The 21,481-nt window shown below is 36.5% G+C and overlaps 1 protein-coding gene across 6 annotated transcripts in view; it reads left to right on the top strand.

Annotated features, from left to right (window-relative positions):
- DDX50 (DExD-box helicase 50) overlaps positions 1-21,095 on the top strand; it is a 30,117-nt gene extending 9,022 nt beyond the window's left edge. For 4 of the 6 annotated variants that reach the window (XM_036336922.1, XM_036336923.1, XM_036336925.1 and 1 more), the window contains 11 exons: positions 738-855; positions 972-1,157; positions 1,621-1,766; positions 5,084-5,233; positions 11,566-11,727; positions 12,201-12,320; positions 13,032-13,105; positions 13,330-13,489; positions 16,225-16,359; positions 18,216-18,260; positions 20,598-21,095. In XM_036336922.1, coding sequence (XP_036192815.1) covers positions 738-855; positions 972-1,157; positions 1,621-1,766; positions 5,084-5,233; positions 11,566-11,727; positions 12,201-12,320; positions 13,032-13,105; positions 13,330-13,489; positions 16,225-16,359; positions 18,216-18,260; positions 20,598-20,876 — 1,575 coding nt within the window. In that variant the 3' untranslated portion in view covers positions 20,877-21,095. Of the gene's footprint in view, positions 1-737; positions 856-971; positions 1,158-1,620; positions 1,767-5,083; positions 5,234-11,565; positions 11,728-12,200; positions 12,321-13,031; positions 13,106-13,329; positions 13,490-16,224; positions 16,360-18,215; positions 18,261-19,189; positions 19,304-20,597 lie in introns of all 6 variants that reach the window. The other 2 variants (XR_004972214.1, XM_036336924.1) reach the window with 2 other exon arrangements.
- Positions 21,096-21,481: the final 386 nt, after the last annotated feature.

The raw sequence follows: 21,481 nt of genomic DNA on the forward strand, positions 1-21,481 counted from the left end.
TTAAGTCATAATGGTCTTGGATCAGGTTGGCCAACAGGCCAAATCTTTTTCAGAGTGTTCTGCTCCTTAGGTGAAATTAGGAAAGATTGCAAGTAATAGAAATAGGACACAATCCCAGCACTGCCTTAAGAAGCTTTTATGCTAGAAGCACACTACTGGAAATTCCAGGTCTGCCACTTCTAGCTATTTGATCTTGGGCAAGAGTCTTAACTTCTCTAAGCCTCAGATTCCTCATTTGTAAAATTGGGATAATCCACCTCACAGAGATTTTGTGAGGATTAAATTAGATAATTTACAAAAATCACTACTGAGCATTTATTCCACAAACGTTTTTTTGAGTATCTGTTCTGTGCCAGGTACTGTTTGAAGTACAAGGAATACAGTAATTCAAACGCACATAAATCCTTGCCTTCTTGGAGTTTATATTTTAGTGGGTGGGACAGACAATAAATAAATAAGTAAAATATGGATATCTTATATGGTATAAATGCTAGGAGAAACGAGTGAAAGGATATGAAAAAAGGGTTAGTAAGCTCATTGAGAAAGTGAGATTTGAAAAGAAGCCTGAAGGAAGTAAGGGAAGATATAAATATAAGCTATTGTTCTTGTTATTTGTGCTGTCTTTAAGTACCATGTTGAGATTCCTAGTTTTAAATACACCTTTAAAAAGTCTTCTCAGTTTGAATGTAGACATCTTTAGAAAAGTATTTTTTTGTTTTTTTAAACCTCTTGCTCAGGTACTTGTTTTGGCTCCTACAAGGGAACTGGCAAATCAAGTAGCCAAAGACTTCAAAGATATAACTAGGAAACTCAGTGTAGCGTGTTTTTATGGTGGAACATCATATCAAAGCCAAAGTGAGTAAATATGTATGATAATAGCGCAAGTATCTATTTGCTACTTTAAAAATCTAAAGAAATAGCAGGAAAATATATTTAAGTTACATATTGCTGATATTTCTCTCCTCTCACAGTTAATCATATTCGAAATGGGATTGACATCTTGGTTGGGACCCCTGGTCGTATCAAAGACCATCTGCAGAGCGGCCGATTAGATCTTTCTAAACTGCGCCACGTTGTGCTTGATGAAGTGGATCAAATGTTAGATTTAGGTTTTGCTGACCAAGTTGAAGATATCATCCATGAGTCCTACAAAACTGGTACATCTTAATTCAAAATAAGCACATTAGCAGTTCTCTTATCTAAAAACTTACGAATTTTTTATTTTGTAATTTTTACGACATTGTCCCCAATGTTTTTCTAACACAACTCAGGTTATTTGGTATCTGTTCTCTTCCCGAACAAGAAAATACAGTAGCTTACTTTAACTATTTTCTTAGCTTTCTATGCTTTCTTCCATGTATTATTTTTTATAAATAGTAGTTAGATTTCCTAAATCAATTTATTGACTTCTTTGCGCATTCTTCCTTTTTAAATTCTCACCTTCGTTCTGGTTTTCTTCATATTTCCCCCCAGTTTTGAAAGTTTTAATGATTGCAATGAAGTTTGTATGTTCAAAATTCATCCCTTTTTCAGTTTTTCACTATTTCTTTGAGGTTTGGGGGGATTTTTAAGAGTTTACTGCATCATATTAAGAAAGCATTTGAATTCTTTTTGTTTAAGATGCTGAAGACAATCCTCAAACTTTACTTTTTTCTGCAACTTGCCCACAGTGGGTATACAAAGTTGCAAAAAAATACATGAAATCCAGATATGAACAGGTTGACCTTGTTGGAAAAATGACTCAAAAGGCTGCAACTACTGTGGAAGTAAGTAGCTTTCCAGCGTGATAGATTTTAACTTTTAGTTGGTATTTTGAAATTTGTTGAAGCTAAACTTAAGTTTTGGGTACCACTTCAAGCCAAATCTCTTTTTTGCCCTTAGTCAATAAGATACTTATATAATTCTATGTCTGTGACTGAGGAACAGAATAGAATAAATAGGGAAGAAATATGAACAGGCAAATTCCAGGAGATTTAAACAAGCAGCCATTGAGACAATAAGTATGTAGAATATGACAGAGGAGTCGATTCATATCAATTTAAAAAGAATAGTGCTGGGATAATTTATTTATTTATTTATTTATTATTATTTTTTTTTATATTTTTATTGATTTTTTACAGAGAGGAAGGGAGAGAGACAGAGAGTCAGAAACATCGATGAGAGAGAAACATCGATCAGCTGCCCCCTGCACACCCCCCACTGGGGATATGCCCGCAACACAGGTACGTGCCCTTGACCGGAATCGAACCCGGGACCCTTCAGTCCGCAGGCCGACGCTCTATCCACTGAGCCAAACCGGTTTCGGCGCTGGGATAATTTATTAAAGTTTAGGTGAAAAAAAGTTAGATCCTCATCTAATATTATATACCAAAAAATTTTCCAAAAGATTTTTTAGAAATTAAGGCATAAAATTATTTAAAGCACATGTAGATGAACAATTATTTGATATTAGGAAAAGGAAGGGTTTTCTAAACAAAGTCAGAAGACTATATCATAAAGAAAAAGGTTGATAATTTTGGCTTCATGAAAATTTAAACCAATAGTATGTTTTTTTGAAAAGAAATTAAAGGTAACATTTGTATAGTTTATTATAGTCAGGTATGTACCATATATGTGACTTCCTCATTTAATGTATATATATATGTGGAAGTAGATGAAAATAGGCTAAATGAACAATAGCAAAATCTGTAAATACAATGTAATGGTTAAAAAGAATGAATTTGAGTGATACGAACCAAATTACAAAGTGATATGTACAGATTCATAATATTAAAAAACAAAACACAAAAAATGCTACATTCTTTAGGTATTTATGTAAATGTACAAAGATAAGTCGGAAGGACAAACATCAAGTTCATAATGACTACTTCTAAGAAAGAGGACTTTTATAATATGGGATGGTCAGAGGAAGCTTTGTATATTTTGTAATGGCTGAAAGTTTTATAATAAGAATGTAAAATGTATCAGTAAAAATTTATTAAGGATGTTTTCAAATACACACAAAAATTGGATAATATAAGGGATTTGATATACTTATCACCAGGTTTTAAGAAATGATTTTTTCTACATCCGATAGTCTTTCTTCATCCGTACATTTGAAGCAATCTAGTTATCTCATCTTCATATAATTTAATATTTTTTTTAAAAGATAAGGGCTCTTTAAAAGACAACCACCTAGAAAACTACAAAGTTTTTATCACAGTAGAAGAAAACAATACTTCTTTAATACCATTAAATATCTAAGGTCCACATTACCCTACTTGTCTTTTTTTTTAATAGTTTGAGTCTGGATCTAAATAAGATCTTTACATTGCACTGGTTTGTGTGTCTTAAATCTTTTGTAATCTGTAGATTTCCTCTGTCCCTTTTATTCCTTGCAATATTTTTTTGAAAAGAACTGAACAGTTAGTTGTCTTACAGGTTTTCCACAGTCTCAATTTTGCTGATTTGCAACCCTGTAGTGTTATTTAACATGCTCCTCTGCCTTCATTTTCCCTGTGAATTAATGGTTAGGTTGTGAGACTTGTTCAGATTCAGGTTGTTTTCTTTTTTTTTGAGAGTGAGGGAAGCAACACTTTGTTGTAGGTCAGTGATGGCGAGCCTTTTGAGCTCGGCGTGTCAGCATTTTGAAAAACCCTAACTTAACTCTGGTGCCATGTCACATATAGAAATTTTTTGATATTTGCAACCATAGTAAAACAAAGACTTATATTTTTGATATTTTATATATTTAAATGCCATTTAACAAAGAAAAATCAACCAAAAAAATGAGTTCACGTGTCACCTCTGACACGCGTGTCATAGGTTCGCCATCACTGTTGTAGGTAGTACAAATGATTCTTAGCTTTCTTCTGTGTGCTCTGTATTTTCCAGGTGTTCTATAATTTATATGTTACATTTAAAAACAGTTTTATTGAGGTATATGTTAAAATGCACAGATTTAAAATGTACAAATAGTATAAGTTTTTTAACATGAAATTTTATAAACACAACAAAAAGTTGAATTTCACAGTGGACACCATATATTCACCAACTGCTGGAGTCTGTCATTAACATTTTACTATATTTGCTTTGTCACTTATCTACCCATCCCTATATCCATTTTTTTTTTGATGCATTTCAAATTGCAGAAATCAGTATATTTCCCCTTAAATATTTTAGCATGCATGTCTTTTAGAGCTCAATATTTACAAAGTTTTTATTGAGACAAAATTCTAATAACTAAATTTAATCTTGTAAAGTGTGCAATTCAGTATCATTTAGTACATTAACAGTGTTGTACAACCATCTCTTCTATCTATTCCCCAGATACTTCATCACCCCAAAAGGAAACCTGTAACCATTTAGTAATTAATTTCTCTTTCCTCTAGCAGCTGCTAATCTGCTTTTTGTCTCTGGAGTTACTTATTCTGGATATTTCGTATAAATGTAATCATATAATATGTGACTTTTGTGTGTTTAGCTTCTGTCACAGCATGTTTCTGAAGTTCACCCATATAATATTTACAGTTTTTAAAAATATGATTTACATGCAAAAAATTGCAAACATTTAAACCTACATTTGTTTGTTTTGCCCAGTTTATATAGGTGCATAAATCCCTATCAAAATATAGAATATTACCATCATCCCAGGAAGTTCCCTCATGCTTCTTCCCAGTCTCCTATACTTAGGCAACCACTGTTGTGATTTTTTTCTACCATAGACTAGTTTTGTTTGTTTTAGAACAGCATGTAAATGGAATTATAATATGTGTACTCTTTTTTTCTAAAAGTCTTCATTCATTCTCCCAGCATGTTTTGAGATTCATCTATAATGTTGGATGTGTCAGTAGTTGGTTTCTCTCTCTGTTTCTCTCTAAGTTGGTTTCTTTTAATTACTGAATAGTACTCCATTGTATAAAATATACTACAGTTTGTTTATCCTTTTGCCTATTGATGGCCATTTGTATACTGTTTTTAAATGAGATTGAGGAGAATCATTGTCTTATTGTCTCCCAGGAAAGCCAATTGAACAGATAGGAAGAAAAATGTACAAGAGAAATTTTTTTTAATGAAACATATTTGGCATTTTCTTTCCTCAAAGCATTTGGCCATCCAATGCCATTGGTCTCAGAGGCCAGCAGTTATTGGAGATGTCCTTCAAGTCTACAGTGGGTCTGAAGGGAGGGCTATTATTTTCTGTGAGACCAAAAAGAATGTAACTGAAATGGCCATGAATCCACACATAAAGCAGGTAAGTCTTTTTTTCATGGTTCCTCTAATTGAGATTACATGGGTGAATCACTAAACAAAAAATCATTGTCATTTGTGGTCCAAGTTTGATAGTCATTTTAAAATATATATATGTTTTTTTTTTAGAGAGGGAGGGTGGGAGAAAGAAAGCTAGAAACATCAAAGATAAGAGAGTCTTATTGAACGGCTGCCTCCTGCACACCCCCTTCTAGGGATCCAATCCTCAACCAAGGCATGTGCCACGACTGGGAATCGAACCCTGACCTCCTGGTTCATAGGTCAGCGCTTAACCACTGACTCACACCAGCCAGACTTAATAGTCATTTTTAGAATTGGGTCTAGTTCAGAAAGAAGTTGTAGTCAGCCTCAAATGATCTGGTAAGTTAGGATAGAATTCTACCCATTTTCATCAGGTTTTCTAAAGATTTTGCAGATGTGAGCTTCAAAACATAGAGGTAGATGCCTAGCCAGCATTGCTCAGTGGTAGAGCGTGGACCTATAAACCAGGAGGTCACAGTTCGATTGCCAGTCAGGGCACATGCCTGGGTTGCAGGCTTGATCCCCAATGTGGGGTGTGCAGGAGGCAGCTAATCAAGGATTCTCTCTAATCATTGATGTTTCTCTCTCTCTCCCTCTCCCTTCCTCTGAAATCAATAAAAATATATGTAAAAAAGAAAATACAGAGGTAGAAATATAGTGAGTTTCTATGGGTAAGAGTGGGTAATATTTTAGAGTTGTATTGTAAAGTGAATCACAAATACTTAATGAATCAGAATACTAAGTCCATGTCTTTTTTCTTTTAACTTTTTTTTCTTTAAGCCTTATTCCAGGATATTTTTCCATTGATTTTTAGAGAGAGTAGAAGAGAGAGGGAAAGACATAGAAATATTGATATGAGAGAAACACATCGGTTGCCTCCTGCACATGCTCTGTCCGAAGGCCAATACTCTATCCACTGAGCCAAACCGACTAGGGCAGTGGTTCTCAACCTGTGGGTCGTGACCCCTTTGGGGGTCGAACGACCGTTTCACAGGGGTCGCCTAAGACCTTCGGAAAACACATATATAATTACATACTGTTTTTGTGATTAATCACTATGCTTTAATTATTTTTAATTTGTAACAATGAAAATACATCCTGCATATCAGATATTTACATTACGATTCATAACAGTAGCAAAATTACAGTTATGAAGTAGCAACAAAAATAATTTTATGGTTGGGGGTCACCACAACATGAGGAACTGTATTAAAGGGTCTCGGCATTAGGAAGGTTGAGAACCACTGGACTAGGGCTTTCTTTAACTTTAAAAAATATATGTTTTTTTATTGATTTCAGAGAGGAAGGGAGAGGGAAAGAGAAAGAAACATCAATGAAGAGAGAAAATCATTGATCAGCTGCCTCCTGCATGTCCCCTGGGCATGTGCCCTGACCTAGAATCAAACCATGACTATCTGGTTCATAGGTTGATGCTCAACCACTGAGCCACACCGGCTGGGCTTAACTTTTTATTATAGAAAATTTCAGACATGTACAAAAGTCAACAGTCTAATGAATTCCTATGTACTCATCCTCCAGTTGTAACAATTATCTTATTTCATCCAAATTCTACTCATTTCTTGCTCCTAAATTATTTTCATGCAAACCCTAGAAAACATATGCCTATGTATATTTGGGAATATGTCTCTAAAAGAAGAGGATTATTTTTTTTAAAAAACCACAATGCTATTATTATTTTTGTTGTTGTTATTAATCCTCACCCAAGGATATTTTTTTATCAATTTTTAGAGAGAATGGGAGGGAAGGAGGAAAGGGAAAGGAAAGGAAGGAAGAAGGTGGGTAGAGAGAGAGAGAGAGAAAGAAAGATCTATGTGAAAGAGACATCGATTGGTTGCCTCCTACACACGGATTGAACCTGCAACCCAGGTATGTGCCCTTGACTGGAAATCGAACCCTGGACCCTTCAGTGCAGGGGCCAACGCTCTTAACCATTTAGCAACACCAGCCAATGGCACAATGCTGTCATTTTTTTTTTTAATATTTTATTGGCTTTTTACAGAGAAGAAGGGAGAGGACAGAGAGCCAGAAACATGGATGAGAGAGATCGATCAGCTGCCTCCCGCACGCCCCCCACCTGGGTCGCGCCCTCAACCCAGGTACATGCCCTTGACCGGAATCAAACCTGGGACCCCTCAGTCCGCAGGCCGACGCTCTATACACTGAGCCAAACCGGTTCGGCAATGCTGTCATTTTTTAATTAACAGTAATTAATATCTTGAACTATTAATTAGCATTCAGGTTCCCAATTGCCTCATAAGTGCTTTGCTTTTCCTTAAATAGTTTTTTCTTGAATCTGGATCCAGATAAGATTCTTACATTGTGTGTTTTCATTAAGTCTCTTTAATATATAAGTCAAAGTTCTATTCTGGTGAGGGCACATGCCCTGGGGTTGCTGCCTCGATATCAGTAGGGGGCATGGAGGAGATTCTCTGATTATCTGATCACTGATTCTCTCTCATCATTGCTGTTTCTCTCTCTCTCTCCCTTCCTCTGAAATCAATAACAAAAAAAGAGAAAGAAACCAGGTTTCCATAAATAATCTAGTGTATTGCTTCTATGCAGTATCATTTAACATGTTTCTCTGTCTTCTGTATTTCCTGAAAATTCAGGTTTGTTTATTAAGAGAAAATTATTTCATTTGTGTATATTTTCATCAGGAGGTGTGTAAAATGTCTTGTGCTTTCTCTTTTTGTGACAACATCCTTTGATAATAATGCCGTCAGTCCTTATATCATAATCTCTTTAGTCATGTTTCTGTCTGTAACTAGTTATAGATCCTGAAGAAAGACTCATGGAGACAATATTGCCTATTGATAGCTTGTTTATAACTGTATACCTGGAAATAATTTTGGCTGAATATATAATTATTGGTTTGCATTTTCTTTGGTATCTTAAATATTTTTTATTTTTTGAATAAAGCATACTAAAAAAGTCTGATGCCAGTCAGACTTTTTTCCCTTATAAGTGATTTTGGTCTTTTGCCTAAACACAGAAGACTTTTTTCTTTAAAAATCAGTAGTTATACTAGAATATATTTTGGTGTTGCTCTTGGTCACTTTTTCTGGGTACACAATCTATGTACATGTGCAATTTGGAGTTCCAAATATACATGTTTTTAATTTCAGCAACATTTTTTTGAATTATAATTTTTTGGTATTTGGTTTGATTGCTTTGGAGTTTTTCTTTAGGAACTCTTGTTGGCATTGGCTCTTCTTTTCTCTCTCCTTTGTCACTTAATCTCAAATTCTTTTCATCTTCAATTTTCAAAACTTCGCATTTTTAAGGCATCATCTATCCTGTTTAGTTAGTCTTATATTCTAATACAGTCTTCATTTGTGAAAAGTTTTCCTCTCTTTTTTTTAAAAAAAAAATTTATTGATTTCAGAGGGGAAGGGAGAGGGAGAGAGAGATAGAAACATCAGTGATGAGAGAGAGTCATTGATCAGTTGTGTCCTGCACACCCCACACTGGGGATCGAGCCCGCAACCTGGAGCCTTCAACCTGGAGCCCACAATCTGGGCATGTGCCCTGACTGGAAATCAAACCATGACCTTCTGGTTCATAGGTCAACGCTCAACCACTGAGTCACGCCAGCCGGGCTCGCTCGCGCTCGCTCTCTCTCTCTCTCTCTCTCTCTCTCTTTTATCCTCACCCAAGGATATGCTGAGAGAGGGGTGAAGGAGAGAGAGAGAGAAATAACATCAGTATGAAAGAGAAACATTGACCTGACCAGGAATCGAACCCACAACCTGGGCATTTGTCCTGACTGGGAATTGAACCCGCCACCTTTTGGTGTATGGGATGATGCACCAACCAACTGAGCCACACCAGCCAGGGCATTCTTATAAACTTTTAAATTTTAGTAGTGGCTAAGAGTACTAGGAAATTTATACCAGTAATACTAGGAAAATTATTTGTAGCAAAGTGGTAGGTAAATATATAAATAGGTTCAACTTCAGTAAAAATTACCTAAATGTAAATTGAAATTACATTGTGAAGTCATTTTTGCCTATTACATTCACAAGGATTATAATGATTCATAGTAAATGGGTAGGTAGGGTATGAGGAAATAAATACTCAGAATGTTGAAGAGTAAATGGGTACAACCTCTCTTGTTAAATGTTCATAATTTTTGACCCAGAAATTCAGTTTCTAGATATGTATCCTTCTGAAATATACATATAATGAGGTATCTGGAGATATAAGTACAATGTTGTGCACTCTGGCATTGTTTCTGAAGGTGAAGATTTGGATACGAAACAAATGTTCATCAGTAGATTGCTAAAATAAATGATACTGCATACATATGAAGAAATCATATATATAGTTTTTAAAAATTAAGTAAGGCCCTGGCCAGTGTGGTTCAGTTGGTTAGGTGTTGTCCTATCCACTAGGACAGTGGTTCTCAACCTTCCTAATGCCAAGACCCTTTAATACAGTTCCTCATGTTGTGGTGACCCTCAACCATAAAATTATTTGCGTTGCTACTTCATAACTGTAATTTTGCTACTGTTATGAATCTTAATGTAAATATCTGATATGCAGGATGTATTTTCATTGTTACAAATTGAACATAATTAAAGCATAGTGATTAATCACAAAAACAATATGTAATTATATATGTGTTTTCCGAAGGTCTTAGGCGACCCCAGTGAAAGGGTCGTTCGACCCCCAAAGGGGTCGTGACCCACAGGTTGAGAACCACTGCACTAGAAGCTCCCTGGTGAAGGGTACAGGCCTGGTTTGGGGGCTTATTCCCAGGTGGGAGGCATGCAAGAGGCAGCTGATGAGTGTTGCACTCTCACATCAGTGTTTCTCTGTCTCTCTAAAAAATCACTGCCCTAGATGGTTTAGATCAGGGGTGGGCAAACTTTTTGACTCGAGGGCCACAATGGGTTCTTAAACTGGACCGGAGGGCCGGAACAAAAGCATGGATGGAGTGTTTGTATGAACTAATATAAATTCAAAGTAAACATCATTACATAAAAGGGTACGGTCTTTTTTTTCAATAGTTTTATTCATTTCAAACGGGCCAGATCCAGCCCGCGGGCCATAGTTTGCCCATGGCTGGTTTAGATCAACGGTCGCCAACTGGTGGTCCACCAGGTCCAAAAGGTTGGCGACCACTGGTCTAGATAGAGCGTTGGCCTGCAGACTGAAGTCCTGGGTTTGATTCCAGTCAAGGGCACATTTCTGGGCTGCTGGCTTCATCCCCAGTAGGGGGGCATGATGTTTCTAGCTCTCTTTCCCTCTCCCTTCTTCTCTGAAATCAATAAATATATATATGTAGCCCCAACCGGTTTGGCTCAGTGAATAGAGCGTCAGCCTGTGGACTGAAAGGTTCCAGGTTCGATTCCAGTCAAGGGCATGTACCTTGGTTGCAGGCACATCCCCAGTGGGGAGTGTGCAGGAGGTCGCTGATCGATGTTTGTCTCCCATCAATGTTTCTAACTTTCTATCCCTCTCCCTTCCTCTCTGTAAAAAATCAATAAAATATATTTAAGAATAAATAAATAAATATATAGGTATCTACATATATATATTTAAAAAGTCATTAAATTCTTCTGAAAAATAAAATTTAAAAATAAAAAATTGAGTTATATTATAGATGTGGAAAAATGGCTAAGATAATTTATAAAGCAGGTTACAAAGCAGTATATAAATGCAATTATAGTATGGTCCCCTATTTTTAAGTAAGTACATAAAATTATAGTACATGCTAATATATGTGAGAAGTGTGTGTGTGTGTGTGTGTATGTGTGTGTTTTTGTGTTTGTTTTTTGTTAATCCTCACCGAGGATATTTTTCCATGGATTTTTAGAGAGTGGAAGGGAGAGGGAGAGAAAGAGAGAGAGAAACATCGGTGTGAGACAGACACATCATTTGGTTGCCTCCTGCACGTGCCTGAACTAGGGCCAGGGATCAAGCCTGCAACCAAAGTACGTGCCCTTGACTGGAATTGAACACAGAACTCTTCAGTCCACGGTCCAATGCCCTATCTATCGACTGTGCCAAATCTGCTAGGGCAGTGTGTGTATTTAAAAAAAAATTTCCGGAGGAATATTTACCAAACTACTAGCAGTGATTTACTAGGAGGATGAATTTAAGGAAAGCTTTTCAGTAATGGTTTTTTGAACAATAAACACGCATCACAATGATCAGAAAACAAGATAAAGAAACAACAAAAAGAGCCCAGAATGTATGGTGTTAAGGTAGGCTGCTATCAGTTATAAGTATGAATTGTACACTTACTTTTCCCCTTTTTTCTAATAGAATGCCCAGTGTTTACATGGGGACATTGCACAGTCACAAAGAGAAATTACACTGAAAGGCTTCAGAGAAGGTAGTTTTAAAGTTTTGGTGGCAACCAATGTGGCTGCCCGTGGTTTGGACATTCCTGAGGTTGACTTGGTGATTCAGAGTTCTCCTCCTCAGGTAGGAAATGAGATTGGATTTGGGGAAAAGAACAGTTGTATAAATAGACATTTTGGGGGGAAAATTTTGCTTTTGGATATGAAAAATGTTATCAGTTCTTGTCTTAGCCATTTTTATCACTGTGGTGTTAAATGGACCAGAATCTGATGTCTTTGCAGATTGCTAACTTCATTATTTGGATGTGAGCATGGATTTATAAAGGGAATTATAAAAAAGTTGCCATATAAAGAGTCCTGGGATGGGGGAGATAAGATTTTATTTTATTTATTTTATTTTATTTTTAGATAAGGTTTTAAATCTTATCCCCCTTGTCCCGAAATTCTGCATAAAATTTTTTTGGGATGTTGGAAAAAGTGACAGTATTAAAGTATTATTATTGGTAGTAGTAGTTTTGTTATTAGCATTATTATTTGGATGTTGGAATGACTATGTAACTTGCTAGATTTTTTAAAAGTATTACCTCTTATTTTTAGGATGTGGAGTCGTATATTCATCGCTCCGGACGCACAGGTAGAGCTGGCCGGACAGGGATTTGCATATGTTTTTATCAACCAAGAGAAAGAGGTCAACTAAGATATGTGGAACAAAAAGCAGTAAGTAGAGTTAATTTATTTCAGGCTTATTATCTGAGTGGTACCTTAGAAAAGAGTTTTTTTTACATTTGTTCTCACAAATAGATCTTTATAACTTTTCTCAGTTTAAGCTGCATTTGGATGTGAAGCATGTGGAGAGCTAAATATATATTAGCTGCAAGTCTTTGTTTTAATATACCTTTCATTGTGAAGACAAAAAATCTGACTTTCTCATTTTTCCCTTGAATTTCTCCCTTGATACTAAAATCAAAAGTGCATTATGATTTCAGTACCTCTTAGTGTCAGCATTGTAATGGTGACTGTGACATTGTCTTGGTGTAATTGTTAAGATTATATTGAGTAATTATGGATTTTTTGTGGTATTTCACAATTTTTATTTTTATGATGTGTTTTTATACACTAATATACTTTGTAAAATTAGATAGGGTAATAAGAAAAAGATTCATAGTTGTAAACAGCATCATTTTCCTTTTTTTTGAGTCAGCTTAAGTTTGCAAGTGAAATTCCATGTTTGAAACTAAGGGGCAATTCAGAAAATCTCTTTTCTTTTTCTAGATTTTGTAATTGGCGACTTATTTGAAAAAGCAGATCTTTTGATCTGCTAGGGCTTGGAAATCTCGTCCAAGAAATGGAAATTCAAAAAGCTATATTAATTTAGAAATTAATTGTAAAGACTTCCATTTTTCTTTAATGTAATTCTTTCATTTTCAGGGAATTACTTTTAAACGTGTAGGTGTTCCTTCTACAATGGATTTAGTTAAATCTAAAAGCATGGATGCCATCAGGTATGCTTTCTGACCTTGCTGAATAATTTTTCCTTTTGTGTTAGGCTGTTCATCTTTAAGCTCTCCTAGTTCAAAAATCAGAAAATTTAATCACCAGTTTTACCAGCAGATACTTAGTTATATTAAAATACAAAAACGTTGCTCTTTCTTTTCCCATTCATTCTCTTATCTTTAATTTTTTCCCTTTGCCTTGACCAAGAAAATTTGCTATTTTTAAACTATAGGTCCCTGGCTTCCGTTTCTTATGCTGCTGTTGACTTTTTCCGACCGTCAGCTCAGAGACTGATAGAAGAGAAAGGGGCAGTGGATGCATTGGCTGCAGCATTAGCCCATATCTCCGGTGCATCGAGTTTTGAACCACGATCTTTGATTACCTCTGATAAGGTAGAAGTCTGTAAGGAAATGTATGTGCTTGAGAAAAGGTTAAAATTGAACCATAGCTATCTATCTATCTGGAAAGAAATACAGGAAATCTTCACTTTGCACAACACTTTGGTTTTTTTTGTTTTTTAAATATATTTTATTGATTTTTTACAGAGAAGAAGGGAGAGGGATAGAGAGTTAGAAACATCGATGAGAGAGATCGATCAGCTGCCTACTGCACGCCCCCCACTAGGGATGTGCCCGCATCCAAGGTACATGCCCTTGACCGGAATCGAACCTGGGACCCTTGAGTCCGCAGACCGACACTCTATCCGCTGAGCCAAACCGGTTTGGCAACACTTTGTTAACTGAAACTTGCAAACCAAAACCTGTTCATTTTTTAAATTGCCATGGAATTATGCAAATCGAGAAATAGCCTGTGAAGTTAACATAGTACCATGCAAATTAAGGATTGCCTGTATATGTGGATGGTGTGTGTGTGTGAGACATTATCTGATCTGGCCCCCTGCCATGTCCGTATCAGATATCAAAACAAACCACACCAGAATCATTAGTTGCAAGTAATTCACTTACATTATAATGTAAGTGAGGGGAGTCCCTGGGTGAGGGGACCCATCAAAAAAGAGCTTTCTGATGTCTGGGTGGAGAGAGAGACAGAGAGAGTTGGTGGGGGAGGGAAACAAGGCCCAGGGGAGGTAACCTGCGTGTGACTTACTTGGTGTAGCCTAAGTGGGTACAGCTGGGCCATCTGATGTTTTCCACTTGGCAGGTGTTAATGGTTTAGCCAAATGTCATTTTGCTGAGAGTGACTTAATTGTCCAACTCTATACCTCCCTTCCCCTCTCTCTTCCTCTCCCTCCCCTATATACATCTTTTTTATAAAAATTAGGTTCTGATTAGAGTTTATATGTTGTATTTGGTTATTATGTCTCTCTTTTAATTTGGGACTGTTTGCCCATTATTGATCTTTTAAAAGAGTAGGTCAGTTATCTAGATAAGAGTCTGGAATATCTTAGAAACAGGATGTTAGTAGTTTAAAATGTCTTTATAGGTTAACCAAATCCAAAGCCTTTACCACAGATGTCTTACAGGGTGTCTTCCCCTTGCTACCTCTTTGGTCTCATCTCTTATCTCTCTCCCCTTGCTTGTTTCAGTTACCCTGACCTACTTGCTGTTACTTTAACTTAAACCTACTCCTACACAAGGCCATGGTGCTTACTTGCATTGTTTCAAATGTTCTTTCCTTTTAATAACCTCATGGCTTCCTCCTTCACTTTATTCTGGTCTCTCCTCAGATATCACCATAGTAGAGAGGTCTTTCTTTTTTTTTTTTAATATATTTTATTGATTTTTTACAGAGAAGAAGGGAGAGAGATAGAGAGCTAGAAACATCGATGAGAGAGAAACATCGATCAGCTGCCTCCAGCACATCTCCTACCGGGGATGTGTCCGCAACCCAGGTACATACCCTTGACTGGAATCGAACCTGGGACCTTTCAGTCCGCAGGCCGATGCTCTATCCACTGAGCCAAACCGGTTTTGGCGAGAGGTCTTTCTTGATCAACCTAAAATAGCTTGGTTTGCCCTCTATTCCCTTGCTCTGCTTTACTTTTCTTTATGGTGCTTATTACTATCTGACATACTGTATATTTTCTTATTTGTTTACTGTCTATCCCATTCCATCAGCCCCCATCCCCCTCCCCATACACCACAATGTAACCTCCATGAGAGGAAGGGCTATTTATAGCTGAATCTCTAGCACCTAGTAGAGTCTCTGGAACACACACAGAAGGCACTGAAATATTTGTTAAATGAATGCCTCCATATATATCAGTGATGGCGAACCTATGACACACGTATCAGAGGTGACACACGAACTCATTTTTTGGGGTTGATTTTTCTTTGTTAAATGGCATTTAAATATATAAAATAAATATCAAAAATATAAATCTTTGTTTTACTATGGTTGCAAATATAAAAAAATTTCTATATGTGACACGGCACTAGAGTTAAGTTAGGGTTTTTCAAAATGCTGACACACCGGGCTCAAAAGGTTCGCCATCACTGATATATATTCTTCATGTTGATCCTTTTCCTGTACAATGAAATTTTACAGAACAAGTAAGTTTTGCTTATGTACTCCAGCCGTGGGCAAACTACAGCCCGCGGGCCCGTTTGAAATGAATAAAACTAAAAAAAAAAAAAAAAGACCGTACCCTTTTATGTAATGATGTTTACTTTGAATTTATATTAGTTCACACAAACACTGCATCCTTGCTTTTGTTCCGGCCCTCCGGTCCAGTTTAAGAACCCATTGGGGCCCTCGAGTCAAAAAGTTTGCCCACCCCTGAACTAGTCCCTACAGAGTTTAAAGAGTTTATAGCCTCTTCTTTTTCCACTCCAAGCTTGGAGTCTTTCAGAATTGACTTCCTTAATTCTTTACTACCTATCTTTTCTCTGATGCTCTAGTTTAATTATCTCTTAAAGCATGATGGTTAGAATTAAATTTGGTCTTTACAGCAATGCATAAGAGAATGGTACTTTCAGTGACCTGTAAACACTCATTTTCTATTAATACAGCCTCAAAGAAGTTATTTTTTTAGCAGTCATGTTATATTGTTGGCTCATAAGTTGGCATGTTTAAGTCATGAACTTCATTGAATTAAGACGTCATTGCTGCTGCTGCTGCTGCTGTTGCTTTTTCCATAAACATAATGTAACTTTTATTCCTTAAGGGGTTTGTGACCATGACTCTGGAAAGCCCAGAAGAAATACAGGATGTCAGCTGTGCTTGGAAAGAACTTAACAGAAAACTGAGTAGTAATGCTGTGTCCCAAATTACCAGAATGTGCCTCCTAAAAGGAAATATGGTAGGCTTTTCTAGACAACTAAAAAGTTTATTCAACCACTGTAAATGTTTATAAAGACCAGCAGGTTTTGTTCCTTCTTTCTTATATTGAGGCCTAATAGGATGAATAATATTGTTTTCTCTGTGTATTTGTTTTGTTGTAAATTTTTAGGCAGTTATTTAAATAACCCATTACTCTAGAAAACTCTGAGTTATTCTTATTTTGCCTATTTACTATCCAAGTTATTTAAGTTTCTGCCCATATATACTTATTGTGTGGTGTGTGTTTATTTTCTAAGACTAAGTAACTTATGATTGCAACAGCTACAGCTGTTATTTAGGAAATAGACAATATTAATTTTTGAGTGGCCTGCTATTGGTGGTGGTTGTTGTTTTTTTAAAATATATTTTATTGATTTTTTTTACAGAGAGGAAGGGAGAGGGATAGAGAGTTAGAAACATCGATCAGCTGCCTCCTGCACACTCCCTACTGGGGATGTGCCCACAACCAAGGTACATGCCCTTGACCGGAATCGAACCTGGGACCCTTCAGTCCGCAGGCCAATGCTCTGTCCACTGAGCCTGACCAGTTTTATTGGTTGTTGTGGATAATGAAGTGCATTAAATATTTTAATACATTTATGAAATAGCAAAGTTAAAACCATCTATAATCTTAGTGACTGATTTCTCCTAATGGTTTTGAGAAAATATATTTATTCATCTAATTTTACTACAGAGCTTCATTTTAGTCTAGAATTTATTAACTTGATTGTTTACTAGAAGTAATTATCAGAGTTTAATATTACTTAGATTCAAAAAAGATTTGTGGCAAGTATGAGACAAATACACATTCAGAAAAAAATGTGGAGGGGAGGGAAAATATAACAAGATCCTTAGGCTAAACTAGTTGTTATACTTGAGTATTAAGTTACCTTTCAACTTAACTGGCAATCAAGACCAAGGAGGAAACATCTTGGGTTATGTCATTCTCATTATCTGATAAACACTGCGGCTCTTTAGGAGAGAAACTTTCTGGCACTAAATTAATTAATTTTTGTTAATCCTTACCTGAGGATATTTTCTTCCATTGATTTTCAGAGAGGGTGGAACGAAAGGAGGGAGGGAAAGGGGGGAGAGAGAGAGAACAAGCATCAATGCAAGAGACACACATTGATTATCTGCCTCCTACATGTGCCCTCACCAGGGCCGGGGATCGAACTTCAACCCAGGTAGGTGCCCTTGACGAGGAGTTGAACCCAAGACCCTTTGGTGCTAGGGCCAATGCTCTAACCATTGAGCACACTAACCAGGGCTGATACTAAATTTTGAAATGACTTTATTAGGTCATTTTATAAAGGACATGGAATAGCATTATGGTGTCTACAAAAGCTTTTCTAGAGAATGCTCTAGACCAGCCGTGGGCAAACTACGGCCCGCGGGCCGGATCTGGCTCGTTTGAAATGAATAAAACTAAAAAAAAAAAAAGACAGTACCCTTTTATGTAATGATGTTTACTTTGAATTTATATTAGTTCACACAAACACTGCATCCATGCTTTTGTTCCGGCCCTCCGGTCCAGTTTAAGAACCCATTGTGGCCCTTGAGTCAAAAAGTTTGCCCACCCCTGGTCTAGACTCTTAGTAGTAGTAGATTCTTATTAGATATTGTGTTTAGTTATTTTTCAGATTTAGAAAATACAATAAGCAGGCACTCTGTGTCATGCATTATTATGTATTAGCTGTTTTAATCCTATAAGCAATCATGGGACACACCTAATCTTTTTGTTTTATCGAATATAGAGATTGCCAGCAAGTATTAGCATATTAGGAAAAAAATCAACTCATGCATCTAAATAAAATTTTTTTATTTTGTCTTTAGGGTGTTTGCTTTGATGTTCCCACAACTGAGTCAGAAAGGTTACAGGTATTTAAAAATTTTTATCTGTTCAATAGTTGAGTATGTTTCTCTATAAGATAGGGATTGGGGACATAGTAACTATATTTATCATGCCTTAAGTCAATTAACAATTCCTTGCTATAAAATACCCACTCTGTATCGATGGGCTGCCTGGGTTGTCGCTGTATCATAATTTAAAACATTTCTTACAACTAATTTCAAACATATAAAAAATTAGAATTACATAAAAATCCTCATGTACCCATCACGCAGCTTCAGCAATTATCAACTCCTGGCCAATTTTGTCTCATGCCTACTTCCATCCACTTCCCCACTCCTAGAATTTTGAAACAAATTTTATGTATTCTGTCATCTCAACCGCAAATATTTCCATGTACTTAAATGTTAAGGATACTTTTAAAAAACATAATCATAATATCTAATTAAATCCCCAAAATAATAATTCCATGAACCGTCCAATTTGTGTTTAAATTTCCCCTATTGTCTCCTAAATATTTTTTAATATAAGGTCCATAAGGTTCATACATTGTAATTTGATGTTTCTTAAGTCTCTCTTAATCTATAGGTTTCCCTCTTTTCTTTTATCTTTTAAAAAAATTTCCTTGTATTCTATCTGTTGAAGAAAGATTGTCCACTAGATTCTTATAGTGTAGAATTTGTCTATTGCATCGCTGTGCATATTTATATACGTACATTGAAACGAGGGGATTGTTCTGTTTTTTAAGTCTTTAAAAATTCCGAGGGTACTGTGAATACATTTCTGTGTCAGCTATACAGTTACTTATTTTAATGGCTCCCTGGCTTTTGGCCATATGGGTGTCCAACTTTTCTAAGTGTCCTATTTTCTGACATTTCAATGATTTCCCATAGTATACTGTTATAAACAATGTTGTTGTAGCTAACTCTTTATACATTGCTATGTTTATCTCTTTAAGATGAATTTTTAAAGATGACTGCTTGGCCAAATGGTTTGCACATTTTTAAGGCTTTGGTTATATATTGCCACCAATGGTGTTTGTGGGTGTTTGTCTACTCACTCTTACCAACAGGTATTTTAATACTACCTTTCCTTGGCAATTTATGATCACAATGAAGAACAGTTAATGTTGCAGGATATGACATTGATGTTCTTATGAGCTGCTGATTTGTGTATGTTGAGTTGTTTATTCTAATACCAAATTGTTTCCACTGGCCACATTTTTCTAGTCCCTAAATGGTGTTTACAAGTTTTTAATCTCCATCATCAGCTTCTTACTCCTTGCTTCTATCAATATACTTGCTGAAAACCATGCACTACTTATTAATGGCCTGTGTGTTTTATGCAGAGAAGCCTGTGTGCTCTTTTAGAATGTATAAATTGAGAGTCTCAAAATGGGCCTGAGGGTTTCTCCTGAGAGTAAAAGTTGGGAACTTTAGTGAATGTGCTTTATAAATGAATAAATAAATAAATGAATAAATAAATAAATAAATAAATGTGTATGTATATGTATGTATGTGTATATATATGTATGTGTGTATGCATTTATTTATAGATTTCAGAAAGGAAGGGAGAGAGAGAGATAGAAACATCAATGATGAGAGAGAATCATTGGTCAAGTGCCTCCTGCATGCCCCCTTCTGGGGATTGAACCACAAATGGGCATGTGTCCTGACCAGGAATCTACACTCAACCACTGAGCCACACCAACTACACGTAAATGTACTTCTTTTTTTTTAATACATTTTATTGATTTTTTACAGAGAGGAAGGGAGAGGAAGGGATAGAGAGTTAGAAACATCGATGAGAGAGAAATATCGATCAGCTGCCTCCTGCACACCCCCCACAGGGTATGTGCCCACAACCAAGGTACATGCCCTTGACCGGAATCGAACCTGGGTCCTTTCAGTCCACAGGCCAACGCTCTATCCACTGAGCCAAACCGGTGAGGGCATGAATGTACTTTTATTTTTTTTCAAATGTTTTTATTGATTTTTAGACTGAGAGGAAGGAAGAGGGATAGAGAGAAAGAAACATCGATGAGAGATAAATATCACCGATGGGCTGCCTCCTGCACGCCTCCTATTGGGGATCGACCTTGCAACCCAGGCATGTGCCCTGACTGGGAATCGAACTGGTGACCTCTTGGTTCCTGGGCTGTCGCTCAACCACTGAGCCACACCAGCCTGGCAAGTGCTTTTAATATGGTTTTCCCCCCTCTGGTTTTTAAGTTTGTACCATTCACTTTGACTTTAAAGACCTTTAGCTAATAGATCATTGGCATGAAAAAACGGTGTTCTCTACTCATGTGCTTGCTTATGGTTTCTAGTTTGCCTTTATATTAATCCTATAAATTGCCCCAACAGGCAGAGTGGCATGATTCAGACTGGATAATCTCAGTGCCAGCCAAGTTACCGGAAATTGAAGAATATTATGATGGAAACACATCTTCTAATTCCAGACAGAGGGGTGGCTGGTCAAGTGGCCGGTCAGGCCGGTCAGGTCGGTCAGGGGGTCGATCTGGTGGCCGGTCAGGTAGACAGAGTCAACAGGGGAGTCGGTCAGGAAGTCGACAAGATGGTCGAAGACGAAGTGGAAATAGAAATCGATCAAGAAGCGGGGGCCACAAACGGAGTTTTGACTGAGAATTTGATAGTTAATCTACCAGTGTGAGCTTACCTATTTCTGCCTAATCATGTACATTATCCACCAAAAATTAGGTCATCATAGTTGAGGTATGTGTCTGCTATTTGCAAAGAAGTTGGTCGTATTTTTTTAAGAAATATTTCACAAGAGTGGATGTAAACAAATCAACTTACCCAGTTACACCTTTGAATAATAAAACCTTTTATTGTCTCTTTTCATTATGCGTTAAGAATTTAAATTTTTTTTTTTTTCTAAAACATGGCAGTCAAGTTAATCTTACTTAAGGTTACTTGCATTTTACAAAATGTGGTGTCTGTATTCAAATTATTCCTTCTATAGAACATGTAGTAGAAAATGAGAAATCCCCTTTACATTACAGGGCTGTATAAACTGGTGGCATGATTAGTTAAGGTGTTGTATTTTAAATTAGGTGTAGTTAATTAAAAGAGTGTACAGAGAGTACACATTCAGTAATGTATACAACACATATTGGTTGGCGTTTCTACCATGTGCCCATCATAATACTAATCACTAGGGATATAGTATTACACAAGGCATGGTCACTGTCCTCAAGGAACTTACAGTCTAAGAATGAGATTAGCAC

The sequence above is a fragment of the Myotis myotis genome, unplaced genomic scaffold (genome assembly GCF_014108235.1).
Source record: "Myotis myotis isolate mMyoMyo1 unplaced genomic scaffold, mMyoMyo1.p scaffold_m19_p_15, whole genome shotgun sequence".
NCBI classification, from domain to species: Eukaryota; Metazoa; Chordata; class Mammalia; order Chiroptera; family Vespertilionidae; genus Myotis; species Myotis myotis.